The sequence below is a fragment of the Mizuhopecten yessoensis genome, unplaced genomic scaffold, assembly GCF_002113885.1.
Source record: "Mizuhopecten yessoensis strain PY_sf001 unplaced genomic scaffold, ASM211388v2 scaffold716089, whole genome shotgun sequence".
In the NCBI taxonomy this organism is placed as follows: domain Eukaryota; kingdom Metazoa; phylum Mollusca; class Bivalvia; order Pectinida; family Pectinidae; genus Mizuhopecten; species Mizuhopecten yessoensis.
The window spans coordinates 128,818-151,135 of NW_018479942.1; the positions used below are offsets into that span (position 1 = coordinate 128,818).

The 22,318-nt window shown below is 36.7% G+C and overlaps 1 protein-coding gene across 1 annotated transcript in view; it reads left to right on the top strand.

Annotated features, from left to right (window-relative positions):
- Positions 1 to 21,077, top strand: part of LOC110441665 (DNA repair protein RAD50-like) — a 35,104-nt gene extending 14,027 nt beyond the window's left edge. The window contains exons 18-40 of the mRNA XM_021484872.1: positions 446 to 544; positions 1,124 to 1,210; positions 1,743 to 1,835; positions 2,651 to 2,685; positions 3,046 to 3,136; positions 3,398 to 3,533; positions 3,800 to 3,913; positions 4,174 to 4,269; positions 4,676 to 4,823; positions 6,273 to 6,330; positions 6,548 to 6,749; positions 7,616 to 7,645; positions 9,603 to 9,683; positions 10,378 to 10,436; positions 11,046 to 11,193; positions 11,428 to 11,601; positions 12,130 to 12,255; positions 12,700 to 12,752; positions 13,234 to 13,319; positions 18,078 to 18,217; positions 18,629 to 18,762; positions 19,076 to 19,204; positions 19,460 to 21,077. Coding sequence (XP_021340547.1) covers positions 446 to 544; positions 1,124 to 1,210; positions 1,743 to 1,835; positions 2,651 to 2,685; positions 3,046 to 3,136; positions 3,398 to 3,533; positions 3,800 to 3,913; positions 4,174 to 4,269; positions 4,676 to 4,823; positions 6,273 to 6,330; positions 6,548 to 6,749; positions 7,616 to 7,645; positions 9,603 to 9,683; positions 10,378 to 10,436; positions 11,046 to 11,193; positions 11,428 to 11,601; positions 12,130 to 12,255; positions 12,700 to 12,752; positions 13,234 to 13,319; positions 18,078 to 18,217; positions 18,629 to 18,762; positions 19,076 to 19,204; positions 19,460 to 19,511 — 2,371 coding nt within the window. The 3' untranslated portion in view covers positions 19,512 to 21,077. The remainder of the gene's footprint in view (positions 1 to 445; positions 545 to 1,123; positions 1,211 to 1,742; positions 1,836 to 2,650; positions 2,686 to 3,045; positions 3,137 to 3,397; positions 3,534 to 3,799; positions 3,914 to 4,173; positions 4,270 to 4,675; positions 4,824 to 6,272; positions 6,331 to 6,547; positions 6,750 to 7,615; positions 7,646 to 9,602; positions 9,684 to 10,377; positions 10,437 to 11,045; positions 11,194 to 11,427; positions 11,602 to 12,129; positions 12,256 to 12,699; positions 12,753 to 13,233; positions 13,320 to 18,077; positions 18,218 to 18,628; positions 18,763 to 19,075; positions 19,205 to 19,459) is intronic.
- The last annotated feature ends 1,241 nt before the right edge of the window (positions 21,078 to 22,318 follow it).

Sequence of the window (22,318 nt, forward strand, 5' to 3'; positions counted from 1 at the left end):
AGCACACTATACACAAGAACAATCCAAAACCAGTCCTTGGTTGCAACCATTTATCATAATTTTTTATTTAATGATATATTAAATATACATAGTCTATTTATTACAATTATATGTTAAGTTGCAGGTTAAAGTCATATTATATGATAGAATGAGGTAAATAAACTCAAGTAAAAAGTAGGCCTAACTTTGAGGTCTCATTGACATTACATTGTAAATTGATTAATACCGCATATAGGGAAATATACCGAAGAATTCATCGTAATTAGATTACACTAATTTGTTACGCTGATGTAAACGTCCATCCAGCGCTACATACACCCCTCGTCTACACAATTAACATGGCAGTGTGTAATCAGTGAGGTCGAAGCAGGACCTTTGGTATTACATTTTAAATCTCAATGCAATATTGCTAAATTAAAGGCCATTTGTTTTGTTTTAATTGCAGTTCGGAGATGAATCGCCTGCATCTCCAGTCGAGCGCCCAAGCACAATTAGACGTGTTGAAAAAGGACAAAATATCCAAGGAGGAGACAATTAGGCGTTTGTATGTTGACTACCTCTTTGTAATACCTAGATAAAAGGAGATGCTCGTTAATTAACAATTAGTATGTGAAATGTTTCTTTCACTTCTTACATATTGTGTATTGTTTAATTATATAGACATTCAAAATATTTGATAATTTTAATAAGTAAGGACACAAAAAATTAAAAATCAAATAAAGATTACACACTGATGCAAGACTATATCAGAATAACTGGTGTAAAACAAGAATGTTTTTGCTTCAGTGTGACTGTGCCATTCCCCCCCCCCCCCCCCCCCCCCCCCTTGAACGAGTGGCGGGCGATGGGGAGCAAAATATTATCTTTATCATTATACAGGTTTAAACAATGGCATGCTGATTTCAACACCAGGCCAATTTATTGAGATTACCAGAGGATAAAACTACGGCAGTTTATCGTTATATGTCAATAGAAATTATGGGTAAATGGGAATTTTTTAGTTGATTTATTGCTTTAATGTCGTCTATAGTACACTGTATACAGTGATTGTTCAACATCATACACAGGTTTATGTTTACTTCCAATAGAATTGATTAGAGAGACTTTATTGTTTTACTTCCAGGCGAGCCAAACATGAAGACACCATTTCCTACTTGATGGGGCACATGCCGACCAGTAACATCCGTGGACAGCTGGAAAGTTACATAGCGTAGGCTACTTTTGTCCTATATATACATGACATATCCTAAAGTTAACTTCTGTTGCTTTTCCCTCTGGATGTTATATACCGATGTTCACTCGTATTGTCAAAAAACTAATAATTTTGGTACCAAAATAAGATTTGAATACCATAAGAGATATTAAGGGTAAGATTGTTTTATTCTGATAAGTACTATGTGTATTTAAAAGAAGAACGTTTTCTTTTATAGTCACAGGTAGTGTTTTCAAAAATCGTGCATAGTTAATTTAAATATATTAGAGATTTATTGTGGATGGTAACACAAACATTTGGTTGATAATTTCCAATTCTAGTTTGATGAAATTCTGATAGTTTTTTGTATTAAAAGTCTTTATGTATTTTGAAAAGATGTTTCTTTGTAATATGCTGTCAGATAATCAAACAGATCACTTTAGAAGGATGAGATGAAGTGTGATATCTAAAGCTTATTATTTTAACAAAATTGTACTGAAGGAATAGCAGTGTATTGTATCACAATGTTTTGTATCACTTTTACTTACAGTAACCAAAATGAATCTGTGAAGAAGCTTTCACACGATTTACGGAAATCACAGACACTGCTGTCATCAAAAGAGGCGGAGAAAAAGATGATGAGGTAAAAGAGCGTGCTCTTATAGGACACTTCATATGCACTAACACACACGAAACAGATTTGAAAAGAATTTCTCAAATTTTCACCCCTGTAATATTAATTTTTTTGAAAGTCTTAAGATTTTCACTGGTAGTAATTCCCAGTTGAGGAAAACAAAAACAGTCAACGCAATCATACAGTGTCCGAACAGGCCTCTTACATCTGTTACTGAAACAGGTCCTGCCACTGTTCAACTTTTGAATTTCCAAGATTCTATTAATGCAGATTTTAATTGTACATAGTATTACACCTTGTAGCTTAGTGCTAGAGGAAACTTCTCTTTAGTTCAGTAGTAGAGCGTCTGACTAGGAAATCTAGGATCGTGGGTTCAATCCCAGATGGAAGCACACTACTCTCTTTCCTAGCCTGTTACACTATTATATATTTGTGATATTAAGTTGAATTCTTAAAAGGGAAAATATCATGGTGTATATCTCTTGTCAAATTAAGATATTAAAATTAATTATATTGCATGAGATATTTCAACTCTCAATCAGCTTTCTGTGTACATTAACCTAAAAAGATAATTAAGATGGCTCATGAAATGTAAGTGAACAAATAGCATCACTATGGCACTATTTTCATAGTCAACCATCTTTGTTGTTTTTCGACATATCTATAATATAATGCAGGTGTGGAGGGGATCGAGTATACTACAGTGTGTCTGCTTACCGTAGAAATGGGCCCGGTCACCACACACACACCCTAGCATATTTCCTTGCAATCTCATTCGTAAAACTGTAGTAGTACTTATATGTTAATGCTTTTTTGTTTTTCAGTGAACAACTGCGAAAGAAAGAGGACGAGTTAAAAAGTAAGCAATGTTTAAATGATACTAATAGAGTTCAAACTAATGTGGTTAAATCTGATAAAGAAGCAGTTGTCTAGTGTGAGAAGGTAAATATTAACAGGAGTATCTCGTTATTTTCCAATGGAAAATTTTAAGTCTATATTTAATTGTAAATCTATAAAGGTCATTGGCATAGGTGAAGTTGTCATAAAAATTTCAGCAGTGAAAGAAACAAATCAATTATCTAGAAATACACTCGCACAATTTCTTGTTGACAAACTAACCTTGCATGGAGGTTGAATTGTAGCTAATATTGTTTTAAGTGCTAACAGGGGATACTGAAAACAGGTTCATGCAGTAAGAACAGCTGTATCTGTGTTGTAGACATGGAGGAGAAGATATTTAGTGTGTGTGGTAGTCAGAACTTTGAGGACGGGATTGCGGTGCTGCAGAGTAAAAAGGCTCAGTGCCAAGAGTAAGTACAACTGTACATACAGTGTGGTAGACTAGGAGTTCGGTCTCTGCCTTAAGCCGTGTTCACAGTTAAATTAAAATGGGTGAGCTAACCAAAACTGTTCCCAATAAAATCTGCAGAGGGTTAGAGGAGTATCAGCTATTTAAAATTGTTCCCTTCAGAATCAAAAGAATACAATCTGTCTCCAGAGAAGGAATCAACAAGAATATAGTTCTAGACCCTGTTGTTATTTTTGTACCTGACACACCTGTGTATCCACAGCTCCAAGGGGTCCCTGTTGGGTGCTGAACATTTCTATAAGAAGTATGTAGAGAAACTGGAACAGGAAGACCCGTGCTGCCCTCTATGTCGCCGTGAGTTTGACACAGAGCAGGAAACCAAGGAACTCATATTGGAGGTAAGACAGACAGTTGCGGCGCTTTGTGACATTATTTTCTGTGCATGAGAAGGCAGATTGGTTGGACCACATCTGATGGGTTAAGATATAAAGACAGACCTTATGGTCTAATTAACTGAAAGAAGTGTTTGACAAAGTCTTTGTCAAGGTATTGCCTTCTCCTATTGTTTTAACAATATATGTATGAACCCCCACCTCTTTAGATTGACCAAACAAGTATAAACGTCCACATCAGTTGACATAATACATATATATGTCATATTCAGCTGAAGGAAAAGCTGCGCCAAGTTCCCACCAAGCTGAGGAAGGCAGAGAAGGACCTATTGGAATACGAGAAGAAATATGACACCATGATGCAACTGAAACCCCTCAGGGAAAACGTAAGTACGCGGTAAGAAAAAATCTTTATGATAATGAACTCAAGGACAATTATATGTAAAGATCAATCATTATAAGTAATAAATACAATTGTCTTGTATGATTTGAATATATATTATTCAGTCTATATGTAAATAATTTTATTATTCAAGAAATGTGTTCAAAATAACCAAGGTATACCTAAAAATAAAATGGATGATAAGTTGAATACTTTTAATTCCTGTAATTCCAATGTGTAGAGCAATGTTGTTTTCTGATGTAGATGAGTATGCTTGAGGAAAGTGAGATCCCAGAAATGAAGAGCAAAGTAAGGAAGACAAATGAGGAGATAGAAAAGCTGAGGACAACCATAGCTGATGTAAGCTATACTGTGATATCCTTGATGATCAAGTTAATTTGAGAAAAAAGATATTAATCTCTCCTTCTCAAATTCCATATTGGTATAGAGTGCCATTTTCTTCTCCTCTCAATAATGTATTCATGTTGTAAAATAACAGTCTATAGTTATAGTGAATTATTAGCTAATTGCATTCATCCTTTACAGTTTCTATGCTTTCAGCTATCTAGGTAATAAGTTGTTGCTGAATATTTTAAAACTTGCTGGTACATGTATTGCTGACATTTTGCCTTGTTAGTATTGCTGACCTTTGACCTTGTTAGTATTGCTGACCTTTGACCTTGTTAGTATTGCTGACCTTTGACCTTGTAAGTATTGCTGACCTTTGATCTTGTTAGTATTGCTGACCTTATTGACCTTGTGTTAGGTGAATGACGACCATGAGACCAAGGAACAAGATGGGGACATGGCCAAACAGATCCAGTCTGACGTTGTCCTCATGGACCGTTACCATGGTGATGTCACAGAGCTGGATAAAAAGATTGCTGCACAGGCCGCAACTCTGTCAGGGGGAGGTAATGCTTGCAGACATTCATTTTTTTATGGTTTATGTTAATCTGTTCGTGAGAAATTGTCACAATTCTGTTATAATATCCCGAGGATAAACATTCTACCGGTACATTCAAATCAGCCAGATATTAAGATCATTGGTTGATATTGGGCTTTACTTAGTTATACACAGTGTTGGTTGGATGTGGATGCATTGTGTCCAGTGATCTTTTAATTTCATGAATATTTCAAACTGAATTATCAAAAATTGTGCATTATACTTTATTGAAGAAATACGTCTAATTAAGGATTAAGCGTCGGTCAGATTGCAGTTAGAGCCAATATGAATGCAATCTGGGTGACAGATAAATAGAGTCATGATTATTTTAACTGTCACCCAGATTGCATTCATATTGGCTGTAACTGCAATCTGACAGCTATTCAATCGTTATATTTACATTTCCTAATACGACCTGTCTTTTTAGGTCACCTGAACTTTAGCTCAAGTGACCTAATACTGTCCGTCGTCGTTTGTCGTGCGTTGTCCGTTAACATTTTACATTTTCAACTTATGCTGAAATATTGTAGATGGGATTTCATTGATACCTAATGGGAATGTTACTGACATCAAGTTCTTATAGGCCAATTTAACTGAAACTCGGTCTAGGGATGGTCCTGAAAAACTTAACTTAACGTTATGCTTAACCATTTTTTACTCAAATTGGTAGGGATGATTGACATTATCTCCACTTCATATTTCAACAACAAAAATAAATACTGTAGGACTTAAGTGACCGTTAAGGCCCATGAGCCTCTTGTATTAATAAGTCAGATGAGCTTAATTTGAATTTCCTGCTGCCGCAAAACCTCACAGATCCAATTCTCGGAACAGCAGCAGACAGCCATTATCAGACCGAAAACTATCCAAACAACGGTCGCCACTAAAAATGTAACCAGGCGACAACTGTTAAATGCAGTCAAATGCTCTAATTATACGTGCAGAACATTCTCATACAAAAATAAGAACTACTTGGTAACCTTCCTATTCTGGATGTCTTCATTGTCTGCAAAACCTGTCAAAATGTGACTTGTATGAACCAAACAACAACAACAAGATGGCAGCTATCGTATCGTTGGGAGTGGTTGCTAACGCTGACGTCACGGAATCCATGGTCATGTGACCAGATAATGCAGACTGCAGTTACTGTCAAGTAACTGCAGACTGACTTTCCATAGAGTTACTGGAAAATGGGAAGGGCATATGTAAATATTGCACTGTATTTTCTATGTGAATGGAACTTTTGAGAAAACCTGTTTATTCTGGTCAATTTTCAGCCTAGAATGGTTGCACTGTTGTAATGAAATTCATTTAGGAAGATCCTGGCATTTTAACATTTTAATGAATATAATAAAACGGGAACAATTTGTCTGTTTTAAATAGAGGTGATCTATATATTTCACAACTTTAATTGCAGATTCTGGAAGAACCCTTCAAAATGTCATCAATGAAAAGGAAGATGTTCAGATGAAAGTGTAAGTGGATTTTTAATTTGAATTGACAAAGTGTTGACTTAGCAAAGAGATCTTAATCTAGGTCAAATATTCACAGAATGTATAAATTACGAATCAAGATGTGAAAAGAAACCCCAAATATTTTGAATTCAAATAATTTCAAAGTTACTGGACAAAAATGATCTACTTTGTTCATGCAAGCTCCAACCACATAAATGTTTTATTCTTGTCATAACAGAGATACAATTACAAGAAAATTGGACCACAAAAGGCAAAAACTGCATGATCACTCTGAGGAGGTACAGCGTTTGAAAAGCAGCATCAACTCCTTGAGGGAAGAAAAGCTTCAGATTGATAATGATCTGCAGCAGAGGTTCAAACTGGAGGCTGACAAAGCCACAATTTTCAGCGAGAATGAGATCTATGAGAAAGAAATAAAGGTTTGTGTCCTGTGGATTTAGTGTTGTGTCATGTGGATTTAGTGTTTAATGTCAATGCTTTTATGATATCTTTATTCTGCTGTATCTGTCATTTGGGAAATGTTTATTATCATCATCAAAAGTAACCAATTAAATATCTCTTTGAGAAAACAATGTTTAGTAGAATTAGGATATTGCAACAAATATATCTTATGTAAACCAGACATTGAAATATCCTTGAATGGTGTCCAATGTATCGTATCTTTATGATGTGTTATTCAGACTATGTTACAATAATACACTGTAACACACCGAAATAAAGTAAAAGTTTACAACTAGTACTGTATTAATTTGTTTTTATCTCACTGATAATAACTGCATTAGACACGAGGTGTATGAAAGGTCTTGTATGTGCATAATGACAATGTAAAACTACTGTGTGCCTGTTGTCAGTATAATGTGACCAGTTGGGGTGTCCTGCTGGTTGTCTTCAGCAGTATGTTTCAGTGAGGTAGCACTATAAAGTCGGCATCAGTTCTGCGCTATCACAAGGAGACAAACACAAACATATCGCAGCCTCCAAAAACACACACGCATACACTACAGGCATGCATCTTGCACACAGGGAAGGCCGTCCTTAAATGACCATAGCTTTTGATAGGACATTAAACAATACTAAACCAAACTAAACCAAACTTTTATATCAGAATGATTACCTTATCCAGGGATGTAACTCTACATAAAAAACTACTCTATGTTGCTTTGTTCCTATATATAAGGGAGAAAATTGGCAAGTTATAAAATTGTCCCTAATGTGGAAGTCTTCCTTTGTGAACATAACCTGTGCAGTGGTAACCTTTATCTTAATGTCATTGTTTGTGTTACAGGAGGCAGCCACACAGATACGCCCACTTCAGGTAAGATTTGATCATTTCATATATGTATCAACTAAGTATTGAATCAGGTGAAATCTATGCCTAAACTTTCATTTCATATTTAATTAATCATTAGCTTACAGTGAGCTAGTTGAATTGATTGTGTGAATTACAAACAGCTCACAAAGACCATGAGAAAAAAAATGCCAATGTTGTTTGCTGTGTATTATAGAGTGTATTTGACAAGACCATGAAAGAGAAACAGAACATGGTACTGTTTGTTAAAAAACTAGTCTAAGAATGACAGGCCTAGGGTCATGGATGAGAAATAGAATATTGTATTGTTGTTTGTTATACATTACAGCATCAGATAGACAGGACAGTGAAACAGAAATAGAATATTGTATTGTTGTTTGTTATACATTACAGCTCCAGATAGACAGGACAGTGAAAGAGAAAGAGAATATTGTATTGTTGTTTGTTATACATTACAGCCCCAGATAGACAGGACAGTGAAGGAGAAATAGAATATTGTATTGTTGTTTTTTACACATTACAGCACCAGATAGTCTGGACAGTGAAAGAGAAATAGAATATTGTAGTGTTGTTTGTTATACATTTCAGAACCAGATAGACAGGACAGTGAAGGAGAAACAGAATATTGCATTGTTGTTTGATATACATTACAGCACCAGATAGACAGGACAGTGAAAGAGAAACAGAATATTGTATTGTTGTTTTTTATATACGTTACAGCACCAGATAGACCGGACAGTGAAAGAGAAACAGAATATTGTATTGTTGTTTGTTATACATTATAGCACCAGATAGACAGGACAGTGAAGGAGAATCAGAATATTGTATTGTTGTTTGATATACATCACAGCACCAGATAGACAGGACAGGGAAGGAGAAACAGAATATTGTATTGTTGTTTGTTATACATTACAGCACCAGATAGACAGGACAGTGAAGGAGAATCAGAATATTGTATTGTTGTTTGATATACATCACAGCACCAGATAGACAGGACAGTGAAGGAGAAACAGAATGTTGTATTGTTGTTTGTTATACATTACAGCACCAGATAGACAGGACAGTGAAAGAGAAATAAAATGTTGTATTGTTGTTTGTTATACATTACAGCACCAGATAGACAGGACAGTGAAGGAGAAATAAAATATTGTAGTGTTGTTTGTTATACATTACAGCACCAGATAGACAGGACAATGAAAGAGAAATAAAATATTGTATTGTTGTTTGTTATACATTACAGCACCAGATATACAGGACAGTGAAAGAGACATAGACTATTATATTGTTGTTTGTTATACATTACAGCACCAGATAGACAGGACAGTGAAAGAGAAATAAAATGTTGTATTGTTGCTTGTTATATACATTACAGCACAAGATAGACAGGACAGTGAAAGAGAAATAGAATATTATATTGTTGTTTGTTATACATTACAGCACCAGATAGACAGGACAGTGAAAGAGACATAGACTATTATATTGTTGTTTGTTATACATTACAGCACCAGATAGACAGGGCAGTGAAAGAGAAATAGAGTAATGTATTGTTGTTTGTTATTTACATTACAGCCCCAGATAGACAGGACAGTGAAAGAGACATAGATTATTATATTGTTGTTTGTTATACATTACAGCCCCAGATAGACAGGACAGTGAAAGAGAAATAAAATATTGTATTGTTGTTTGTTATACATTACAGCACCAGATAGACAGGACAGTGAAAGAGAAATAGAATAATGTATTGTTGTTTGTTATTTACATTACAGCACCAGATAGACAGGACAGTGAAAGAGAAATAAAATATTTTATTGTTGTTTGTTATACATTACAGCACCAGATCGACAGGACAGTGAAAGAGAAATAGAATAATGTATTGTTGTTTTTTATTTACATTACAGCACCAGATAGACAGGACAGTGGAAGAGAAATAGAATATTGTATTGTTGTTTGTTATACATTACAGCACCAGATAGACAGGACAGTGGAAGAGAAACAGAATGTTGTAGAAGCTAAGGAAGATCAGATGGAACAGACAAAAACCTTGGTAAACTTTGTGTTATTATATCACTGTGGTCATACACTGTCAGGACTTGAGGCACGAATCTGACAAAGTAACAGGCAGTGCAGAATTTTTTCAAATATTTTTTTTACATTTTGTTATATCTGCTTTTAAATGGTTACGACTTACATGACCAATTATGGACTTTGGTGGAGGTGAATATGTGGTTATATGAACATGAGATAGAACTATTTACTGAGACGAAGTAGTAGAGGTCAGTTATACTTTTCAGGTCCATGTAACCACATATTCACCACATAGGAACTGAATAATTGTTATATAAGATATAAGAATGTAAAGAAAATGTTTGCATTGTGTGGGAAAATTAAGAAATTGCAATTGTAGTGCAGTCATTGAATAATATAATGACATGCTGTTTCTAGAATATGTAACATTGAGTTAATTACATACTGAAATATGTCACGTGACTATATGACTTGGCCAATCAAAATTCAGTAAATGCAGACTATATTTCAATAAATGATGATATTGAATTCGAATGACCTACTTTAGAGGATATCAAACCGATAGTTATGACAACAGTAAACACTGACGTGATAGAGTGACAGCAAGACCATTGAGGGCTGCATAATTGGCGAGGCTAGACTAAAGGTTTTTCTCTACAGAATTATATTTATTGATACTGTATAATGATGGATATACTTCAATCTTTGTGTAGATTGACAAGGTCAAAAATGATGCTACAAAAGTGAAGAATGTGAACCAGGATATGAAGGCGTAAGTAAAACCTGATGTACTCGTTGTGTTGTATTACATCATTTGCTGGGTATTTCCTTTACTCTAAATTAGTACTTTTTTGTGTGTTTATTTTGTTAGTACAGCATATATATACAATTTAGCTGACTTGAGTTGAAACATACTAGCAAATCACAAAAAGTTGCATGGGTGAAATAGTAAACCTGTAACTCGGATGTTTCCTGTTTTAAAGTGTTACAACCTCCTCAGAATACACAACAGAAGACTTCTTGTAATTATTGATAACATCAACATTATTTGTTCACTCTCCTTGCACAATTAGATGTAGCCACAGAAAAATTGGATATTTGTAGAACTGTTTGACAGTAACAACTTTGGAAAATCTGAGTTGGTCATCACACAATGATCAAAAGATTACCTAACTGGAATAACAATCTGCTGTCAGCTTATAAAGAAGGCCAACTTTTTGGTTCATAATTCAAGTGATCAATGTTTCAGGAAAATATGGTAATCAAATCCTTACATGAGTTTACCCAAAGGTAACTTTGACCACTCTTTAAATACTCGCACACAAAATGGCTGATCTTATTAAACTTCAGATTCTCTAATTGTACAAACTTTCTTTGTCAGATATATTCAATCTGGTAAGGATGAGTTGCTTGAACAAAAGAGGGAAGAACTCAAACAGATTGAGAAACGACTAGAGAAGAAAGAGGGTGATCAGGAGAAAGTGAAATCTGGTATTGAGAAGCTAAACAAGGACCTCGCCACTCAACAGGTACATTTGGTAACCTGTTGACGAGTATTTCTATCAACAAGTTTTGGATTCAAATGATTTTTTGTCAATAAATTTTAGGTTCAATATCTGCCAACGTAGTCTTCATTAAAATTTGATACAAAACCTTCTCTTTTTATCTCTGTGAAAGATTATCTTGACATTTTTCCAATGAATTTAGATAATAATGATGAAATCAAAGGACATTTTAACATAGTTTCAATCCAACCCATGTAGGTACGTGAGCGGGAGTTACTTGACAATTTGGCACTGAGGAAGAAACAGCGGGAGATAGAAAAGGTTGGAAAAGACCTGGAAGAGCTGCATGAAAAATTGGGAGGCGTTGATGCTCACAACATGGAAAGGGACCGCAAACGTCTCATAAACCAACAGGAAGACCTTATCAAGGAGGTGAGCCTCATCGTGACAGAGGGTTTCTTGTCTGCTCATCATTCCCTCATCTAATCCTCCTAAACTTATGAGTCCTAAGGGCTAAAGTAATGAAAATATTAAAAATTAACCTGAAAAATCTTACTATGTACTATTTATCTCATACTAGCAATGTATAGGACAGTTTTTGTACTTCTCCAGCACAGTTACATGATGTCGCATATCTTGGATTAACTTTATTTCAATCATCAAGTTTCATCATAAAGAACAAATGTGTTTGTAACTTAATTCATTCAAACATGTTTATTGAATAACAGTCAAAAGGGTTGGGCCCATTTAGTTCTCAAAATTGACTAGTCCATCTCTTGAGTCTCCTGAATGAGTTTGTGAAGAACAAACAAATTGGAATTGATGCTTCTCATTTATCAGCAGTCAAGTGATTATTGCTGAAGTTAGAGAGCATGAGGTTCTATGTAGACTTAACATTCTGGCAGTGTTTTGAATGCTTAATTGTTAGAGTCATTAACGATGTGTTTTGTTTTTCCACAGAAACACGTGGTTGTGGGACGACAGCAAGGATTTGAGGACCAGATACGTGCCCTTAAGAGAGAGCTACAGGATGATATGTACAAGGACGCCTCACAAAAATATCGTGACAAGATGATTCTGCTCAGGGTACGAATTTCACGAGTTCTATGGTCTAGGTATCCAACCATATGTATAGATCTAATACCAATGGAAACACCAACCTGAAAACATACAATTTTTACACTTTTATGTTGCCTATTTGCAATGTGGATGATTGTAAGTGTATCAAGAATGTTGCTTTCCCTACCCCTCATGTTTATCTCTGATAAACCCTCATTGTATTAGTATCTATTTACCATCTTGATTATGTGTACAGAGATTGTTCTAGCCGATCAATGAAGGAAGAAATCTGGAGCACAGATTTTTTCATAAGTGAAAGACTAAATATGTGTCTGACCTTCTTTTCATTTGATTTTTTTTCAAATCTTCTTGCTAAAGTCTTTATTACTAAAGGTGTGACTAGATGTCCGAGTGACATCACTGAGCTCCTACTTGCTTGTCTACAACTCTATGTTGATTTTACTTCCACAGACAACAGAACTAGCTAATGGTGACCTGGAGAAGTATTACAAGGCACTCGACAAGTATGTCTGCTCATATACTGTTTACTCTTTTGCTCTTCTAAAAAAATGTCCAGTGACTTGACAAATTATTGTCACCAGCTGTGTGTAACACAAAGCCAGTATTATATTTTTTTGTGTAAGAAGAAAGTTCATTTGTCAATGAAAAAAGAAAAAGATTAGCAGACATCTAACCACTGGTATATACAAACAGAGCTTACCAGACACGATATCAAAGTGAACTGACTGGATGACAAACTGGTCTAATGTTAGAGGTCTGTATCCTCAGATTTCCTGACTTACATCACTGGTTTTAGTGCAAATATCCATATAACTGGCTACATTAGTAAAACTTATTTTGTGATGGTAAAATTAGAAATATGCAAAAGCAAATCTGTAAACACGGTGGCGGTGTATTGAAGTATTTGTCCTAATGCTCTGTATGATTTATGCTGAATCTGAAGTAATTATAACACTATTTTGATTGTATATTGTTATTCCTCAGGGCTATTATGAGCTACCACAGTTTGAAGATGGACGAGATAAACAAAATAATTCGTGAGCTATGGAGGAACACGTACCGTGGGAATGGTTAGTTCACAGTCAGTAACGTATACTGTATCCACCCTGTATTATAACACGTACCGTGGGAATGGTTAATTCACAGTCAGTAATGTATACTGTAGCCACCCGGTATTATAACACGTACTGTGGGAATGGTTAGTTCACAGTCAGTAATGTATACTGTATTATAACACGTACCGTGGGAATGGTTAATTCACAGTCAGTAATGTATACTGTAGCCACCCTGTATTATATCACTTAACGTGGGAATGGTTAGTTCACAGTCAGTAATGTACACTGTAGCCACCCTGTATTATAACACGTACCGCGGGAATGGTTAGTTCACAGTCAGTAATGTATACTGTCGCCACCCTGTATTATAACACGTACCGTGGGAATGGTTAATTCACAGTCAGTAATGTATACTGTAGCCACCCTGTGTTATAACACGTACCGTGGGAATGGTTAGTTCACAGTAAGTAATGTATACTGTAGCCCCCCTGTATTATAACACTTACCGTGGGAATGGTTAGTTCACAGTCAGTAATGTGTACTGTAGCCAACCTGTATTATAACACGTACCGTGGGAATGGTTAGTTCACAGACAGTAATGTATACTGTAGCCACCCTGTATTATATCACTTAACGTGGGAATGGTTAGTTCACAGTCAGTAATGTCTACTGTAGCCACCCTGTATTATAACACGTACCGTGGGAATGGTTAGTTCACACACAGTAATATAAACTGTAGCCACCCTGTATTATAACACATACCGTGGGAATGGTTAGATCACAGTCAGTAATGTATACTGTAGCCACTCTGTATTATAACCCGTACCGTGGGAATGGTTAGTTCACAGTCAGTAATGTATACCGTAGCCACCCTGTATTATAACACGTACCGTGGGAATGGTTAGTTCACAGACAGTAATGTATACTGTAGCCACCCTGTATTATAACACTTAACGTGGGAATGGTTAGTTCACACACAGTAATATATACTGTAGCCACCCTGTATTATAACACGTACCATGGAAATGGATAGTTCACAGTCAGTAATGTATACTGTAGCCACCCTGTATTATAACACGTACCGTGGGAATGGTTAGTTCACAGTCAGTAATGTATACTGTAGCCACCCTGTATTATAACACGTACCGTGGGAATGGTTAGTTCACAGTCAGTAATGTATACTGTAGCCACCCTGTATTATAACACGTACCGTGGGAATGGTTAGTTCACAGTCAGTAATGTATACTGTAGCCACCCTGTATTATAACACGTACCGTGGGAATGGTTAGTTCACAGTCAGTAATGTATACTGTAGCCACCCTGTATTATAACACGTACCGTGGGAATGGTTAGTTCACAGTCAGTAATGTATACTGTAGCCACCCTGTATTATAACACGTACCGTGGGAATGGTTAGTTCACAGTCAGTAATGTATACTGTAGCCACCCTGTATTATAACACGTACCGTGGGAATGGTTAGTTCACAGTCAGTAATGTATACTGTAGCCACCCTGTATTATAACACGTACCGTGGGAATGGTTAGTTCACAGTCAGTAATGTATACTGTAGCCACCCTGTATTATAACACGTACCGTGGGAATGGTTAGTTCACAGTCAGTAATGTATACTGTAGCCACCCTGTATTATAACACGTACCGTGGGAATGGTTAGTTCACAGTCAGTAATGTATACTGTAGCCACCCTGTATTATAACACGTACCGTGGGAATGGTTAGTTCACAGTCAGTAATGTATACTGTAGCCACCCTGTATTATAACACGTACCGTGGGAATGGTTAGTTCACAGTCAGTAATGTATACTGTAGCCACCCTGTATTATAACACGTACCGTGGGAATGGTTAGTTCACAGTCAGTAATGTATACTGTAGCCACCCTGTATTATAACACGTACCGTGGGAATGGTTAGTTCACAGTCAGTAATGTATACTGTAGCCACCCTGTATTATAACACGTACCGTGGGAATGGTTAGTTCACAGTCAGTAATGTATACTGTAGCCACCCTGTATTATAACACGTACCGTGGGAATGGTTAGTTCACAGTCAGTAATGTATACTGTAGCCACCCTGTATTATAACACGTACCGTGGGAATGGTTAGTTCACAGTCAGTAATGTATACTGTAGCCACCCTGTATTATAACACGTACCGTGGGAATGGTTAGTTCACAGTCAGTAATGTATACTGTAGCCACCCTGTATTATAACACGTACCGTGGGAATGGTTAGTTCACAGTCAGTAATGTATACTGTAGCCACCCTGTATTATAACACGTACCGTGGGAATGGTTAGTTCACAGTCAGTAATGTATACTGTAGCCACCCTGTATTATAACACGTACCGTGGGAATGGTTAGTTCACAGTCAGTAATGTATACTGTAGCCACCCTGTATTATAACACGTACCGTGGGAATGGTTAGTTCACAGTCAGTAATGTATACTGTAGCCACCCTGTATTATAACACGTACCGTGGGAATGGTTAGTTCACAGTCAGTAATGTATACTGTAGCCACCCTGTATTATAACACGTACCGTGGGAATGGTTAGTTCACAGTCAGTAATGTATACTGTAGCCACCCTGTATTATAACACGTACCGTGGGAATGGTTAGTTCACAGTCAGTAATGTATACTGTAGCCACCCTGTATTATAACACGTACCGTGGGAATGGTTAGTTCACAGTCAGTAATGTATACTGTAGCCACCCTGTATTATAACACGTACCGTGGGAATGGTTAGTTCACAGTCAGTAATGTATACTGTAGCCACCCTGTATTATAACACGTACCGTGGGAATGGTTAGTTCACAGTCAGTAATGTATACTGTAGCCACCCTGTATTATAACACGTACCGTGGGAATGGTTAGTTCACAGTCAGTAATGTATACTGTAGCCACCCTGTATTATAACACGTACCGTGGGAATGGTTAGTTCACAGTCAGTAATGTATACTGTAGCCACCCTGTATTATAACACGTACCGTGGGAATGGTTAGTTCACAGTCAGTAATGTATACTGTAGCCACCCTGTATTATAACACGTACCGTGGGAATGGTTAGTTCACAGTCAGTAATGTATACTGTAGCCACCCTGTATTATAACACGTACCGTGGGAATGGTTAGTTCACAGTCAGTAATGTATACTGTAGCCACCCTGTATTATAACACGTACCGTGGGAATGGTTAGTTCACAGTCAGTAATGTATACTGTAGCCACCCTGTATTATAACACGTACCGTGGGAATGGTTAGTTCACAGTCAGTAATGTATACTGTAGCCACCCTGTATTATAACACGTACCGTGGGAATGGTTAGTTCACAGTCAGTAATGTATACTGTAGCCACCCTGTATTATAACACGTACCGTGGGAATGGTTAGTTCACAGTCAGTAATGTATACTGTAGCCACCCTGTATTATAACACGTACCGTGGGAATGGTTAGTTCACAGTCAGTAATGTATACTGTAGCCACCCTGTATTATAACACGTACCGTGGGAATGGTTAGTTCACAGTCAGTAATGTATACTGTAGCCACCCTGTATTATAACACGTACCGTGGGAATGGTTAGTTCACAGTCAGTAATGTATACTGTAGCCACCCTGTATTATAACACGTACCGTGGGAATGGTTAGTTCACAGTCAGTAATGTATACTGTAGCCACCCTGTATTATAACACGTACCGTGGGAATGGTTAGTTCACAGTCAGTAATGTATACTGTAGCCACCCTGTATTATAACACGTACCGTGGGAATGGTTAGTTCACAGTCAGTAATGTATACTGTAGCCACCCTGTATTATAACACGTACCGTGGGAATGGTTAGTTCACAGTCAGTAATGTATACTGTAGCCACCCTGTATTATAACACGTACCGTGGGAATGGTTAGTTCACAGTCAGTAATGTATACTGTAGCCACCCTGTATTATAACACGTACCGTGGGAATGGTTAGTTCACAGTCAGTAATGTATACTGTAGCCACCCTGTATTATAACACGTACCGTGGGAATGGTTAGTTCACAGTCAGTAATGTATACTGTAGCCACCCTGTATTATAACACGTACCGTGGGAATGGTTAGTTCACAGTCAGTAATGTATACTGTAGCCACCCTGTATTATAACACGTACCGTGGGAATGGTTAGTTCACAGTCAGTAATGTATACTGTAGCCACCCTGTATTATAACACGTACCGTGGGAATGGTTAGTTCACAGTCAGTAATGTATACTGTAGCCATCCTGTATTATAACACGTACCTTGGGAAAGGTTAGTTCACAGTCAGTAATGTATACTGTAGCCACCCTGTATTATAACATGTACCGTGGGAATGGTTAGTTCACACACTCTAATATATACTGTAGCCACCCTGTATTATAACAATGGTTAGTTCACAGTCAGTAATGTATACTGTAGCCACCCTGTATTATAACATGTACCGTGGGAATGGTTAGTTCACACACTCTAATATATACTGTAGCCACCCTGTATTATAACACATACCGTTGGAATGGTTAGTTCACAGTCAGTAATGTATAATGTAGCCACTCTGTATTATAACACGTACCGTGGGAATGGTTAGTTCACAGTCAGTAATGTATACTGTAGCCACCCTGTATTATACAGCACAATATACATTATTTGTTTATAGGGATACCTTTAGGTCCAAATGGGTTTCTAAGTTTCAATCTTAAAACTAAAAACATTTTATTGTTTCATTATGAAATCTAACACTGCTGCCTATTTAAAGATATCGACACGATTGAGATCAGGTCGGATGAAGATGATGCAGGGATCATGAAGACGAGGCGAACGTACAACTACAGAGTTGTCATGGTCAAGGGTGAGGCTGTACTGGACATGAGAGGGCGCTGTAGTGCCGGTCAAAAGGTGAGACCAGGGTCACTGTTTTATGGTAGTATGATCTGGTCCTGTGTTGAAGATAAGTCATTTTCAAATATATATTGTCTTAAGGTCAAATGTCATTCGATGAGAGCTAGCCAGGTTCAAAGGTCACGATAGATTTAAGGTCATAGGGGTCAAATATGTTAAGATTTTTATGTTGAAGGCCAACTATGATCTGAAAACGGCTATTTTGTTTTCACAAACAAGCTTCACCTATACACAGCTTGCAGCTAGTACAAATTATTCTGTGGTTAAGCTCATCGTTTCTGCAAACAGTATGCTTAGCTCTACATACCATGGTATAAACAGTCTAGGTGTGCGCTCAAGAGCCACAGGGGCTTTTGTTAGTTATTTTCTACCAGATATATCACTACAGAACTTGTATTTGTTACTCAGGTGCTTGCATCACTGATCATCCGTCTCGCCCTGGCAGAAACATTCTGCCTGAACTGTGGTGTGCTGGCCCTGGATGAGCCGACCACTAACCTGGACAGAGAAAACATTGAGAGTTTGGCCTACGCACTTGTTGAGTAAGGATGTTGAGGAGATTATAAGCATTCATAGGCTTTGCCTGTTGCCCAGTTCCTTTTGCATCTATGACCTGAACAATAAATTATTATGATTTCTAAGGCTATAGTGCGATATGATTAGATCTTTAGAAAGTTTTTAAAAACCTGATAACTTTATTGTATTATTTTATTTTGACTTCTTGGTAATTCATTATGGCCTTACTGCAGTGGTTATCAAGGTCAGACAAAATACACTTTTAAATAATTTCTGGTATGAGTGCCACAAGATAATTCATCTTTGATTAAGTAACCTTTTCTACGATACAAATTACAGGATCATAAAGAGCAGGAAGGAGCAGAGAAACTTTCAGCTGGTTGTTATCACTCATGACGAAGACTTTGTGGAGCTACTAGGGCGGTCTGACTATGTGGACTGGTTCTTCAAAGTCCGCAAGGATCAAAAGTACGTAGCTTACTGGTTGTATCAGATGATATTTGGATCAGGTGTAAAACGACTAAGTTATATATGATAATTAATAACTGACCCCAAGCATTATAAAAGTTGACTTGTATCATTTGATTACAAGTAAAATGGTTTATTGAACAAGGCTATTGGAGGTCATCACAGTAAACTATCTCATATTTCCTGTTTTGAAATTTACTTTGAAAGCGAAACCCTATTGCCTCAATTTAAATTTTAATAATTTGTTTTTGCCAGTGGATGTTCACAGCTGGTCAAGGCTAAAGTACAAGAATTACATGCCCGCTGATGACACATTAACCAATGGTTCTGATGATACATCAACCAATGGTTACATCCATACTCACTGATGACACATCAACCAATGGTTACATCCATACTCGCTGATGACACATCAACCAATGGTTACATCCATACTCGCTGATGACATTCACCTGTGTTCACCAAACATTAAGAATTATTTTGTCTGACAAGTGTTCATTAAGGTCTATTGATTGAGAGAACTGAAATGCTGCAAGATCGAATGTGATTGAAAAATCCACCTACCATGTCAGACAGAATGATTCACATCTATGTACGATCGTCAACTGACAGGAGACACAAGTATCTGTAGATGTACTAAATCAGAAGAATACCATCTTTTGTAGGACTGTGCTTGGCAAAGAAGAGTGAAATAAAACAAAAACTCATATACTGTTGGCAAACATGATTGTGAAAGTCCTTAGAAATTAATGTACCATTACTAAATGATACCCTACTTGACTGTTATTTTACAGTATAGGGGATTCTGTAGTATTGCTTTGTGATACATTTTCAATTGTAGCACTATGTCAGGACAATCAACTCCTTATTTTAAAACAAAACCTGGTGCATAAAAAGTAACTATTTTCCTAATAAACTACGATGAAAAGAGTTTACTAAATATCTCCCGCTCAACAAGTTGGTGGGGGATATAGAAATGGGGTCCATGCGTGCGTGTGCCTGTCCGTCCATGCACCTGGTTAAGAAGAATTGCTCTCATCTACATCTTACCTACTACAAATGCTATGTTGATTAAAGTTTCATCAATTGTGTATCTAGGGTTGCTGTATGCATATTGCAAATGCTGATTATGACCTATATTTTATGCTTCATGTTTTTAATGACTTTTGCACTGCGAGTGGGGGATATTGATGACTGTGTCTTGTTATATTGAGTCTAAAGCTGGTTTAAGTGAAGTGGTATTAAGTCTTTTGAAATAAACAACTTTGAATGCTTTCTAGGTCACAGGGATCAAATTTGTTCATCTTATTAACCAACAGGCCTGTTACTTCAAGGGGGGGAAGACTTTTAATATTCAAATAAATGATATGATAACCATGTCTCTTGATTGGTGGTAATATGGTGAAAAAACAGGCCCATTTCGTAAAGATTTAAACTCCAGTTAATTTTCGAAAGATAAAAGAAACCATGAACTTTCTAAATAAACTAACGGAAGAAAGACATGATAATCAATGGACATGATTTTCGATCTTTTTTCAACAACAACTTTAATGATAATGAAGTTATTGGAATGAACAACATTGTTGTTCTACACACAATTATTTAGGCCGTGAAGGGTTTTGTTTGTGGTGATCTGCTTCCTTATAATTATATGCATAAAACTGAGCTATATGTTTACAGCTCAGTTTCAAATGTTTTGATTATTATTTTACCAATTTTGATTGTTCATAGTTCAACCAATTGATTAATAGGTATATTTAACCATCACCTCTGCCTCTAAAAGAATGGCCAGGGAGTTGATGAATGGAAAGTTGTGCAGATTGATTCAAATATTGGGATAAGCAAAATTCAAGGGGGGGGGGGGGGGGGGGGGGGGGGGGTAAGTAGGGTGCTTTTGTATTGTTTATGATTAGACATAATCTTTTCAGAATTATGATTTATGTGATGAATTCTTTATCTGATTGATGCAATGTTTTGTTAATTGTTACGCAAAAATAAACAAATTGTTAACAAATTATTGTTGTTGTATTGGTGTTTCTCTCGCCCAATGCAAGAGGCGTCATTAAAAAGTATGTGTTTCTGTGTTAATTGAGGGATTCCAGCAAAAGATATTCCAATAAAATACATTCTGAACACGTAAGAACAAATATTTGCAAAAAACGGATTACCAACTACTTTATATGAAATGTAATGAGGACGTTTCATATTAAATTACTGAAACAGCCAGAACATACAAAAGGATAGAAATACTTGTACAGCAACTGTGATGACCTTCAGATAGGACTAGTTCCACTCCACAATACAGAAAAGCAGACAAGACGCCACCAGGAGAAGAACAGTACTAAGATTGAACCACTTCACTATTTCATGTGATCTACGCCTTTGCAAGGATAAGAACGCTAAACAAACTCGTTATTGAAATAAGGAGAAAGATCATAGAAGTGTATGTCGCCTGGTAATAGATTGAAAACCACCTGAGCCAACATGTTTTTCAAATCCTGTTTAGCAAAATAAGTCAATGTAAACACGAAGATTCTGTATAGATTGGTTCTAGATGGTCCTCTGCAGACAAATATCACAGAAGTATTTGACATATTTTATATATGTTTCTAATAAAAAAAACGGAAAACGAAATTTGTGTAAATTTGCGTTGTCAAGTCGTTAGACTACAATTGTTATCTGGAATGAGGATTGGAACCTGATCACGCTTACTGAGAAAGGGAAAATATCCTGTAATGATAGTACATTCTTGAATACTACTGAATTCGAAGGAACTTGGTAGGATGTGGTGGCTTTTTCAAGAAGGTACATTTATGAAAGGGTCTGCTGCAGGACACTGGATACACCGGAATAGGAAACTAATGAAGGCAGTCATGGGGTAGGATTAATCTTAAAATAATGACAGGCAACAGAAGGGATATGTATAACGAAGGAGAAGGATTCTACTGTGAAGAAAATGTTCAGGTCTATTTTGCCTTTACTGGAAGGAAGGACATTTGTCATACAATCCTGACGGATGACTGTTCTTGCCATCATTGTCAGTACAGAAGGTAGGAATTCTAGGGTACCAAGGTGTGTCCAGCAACCAAGTGTAATCACCCAACTGATCGAAAA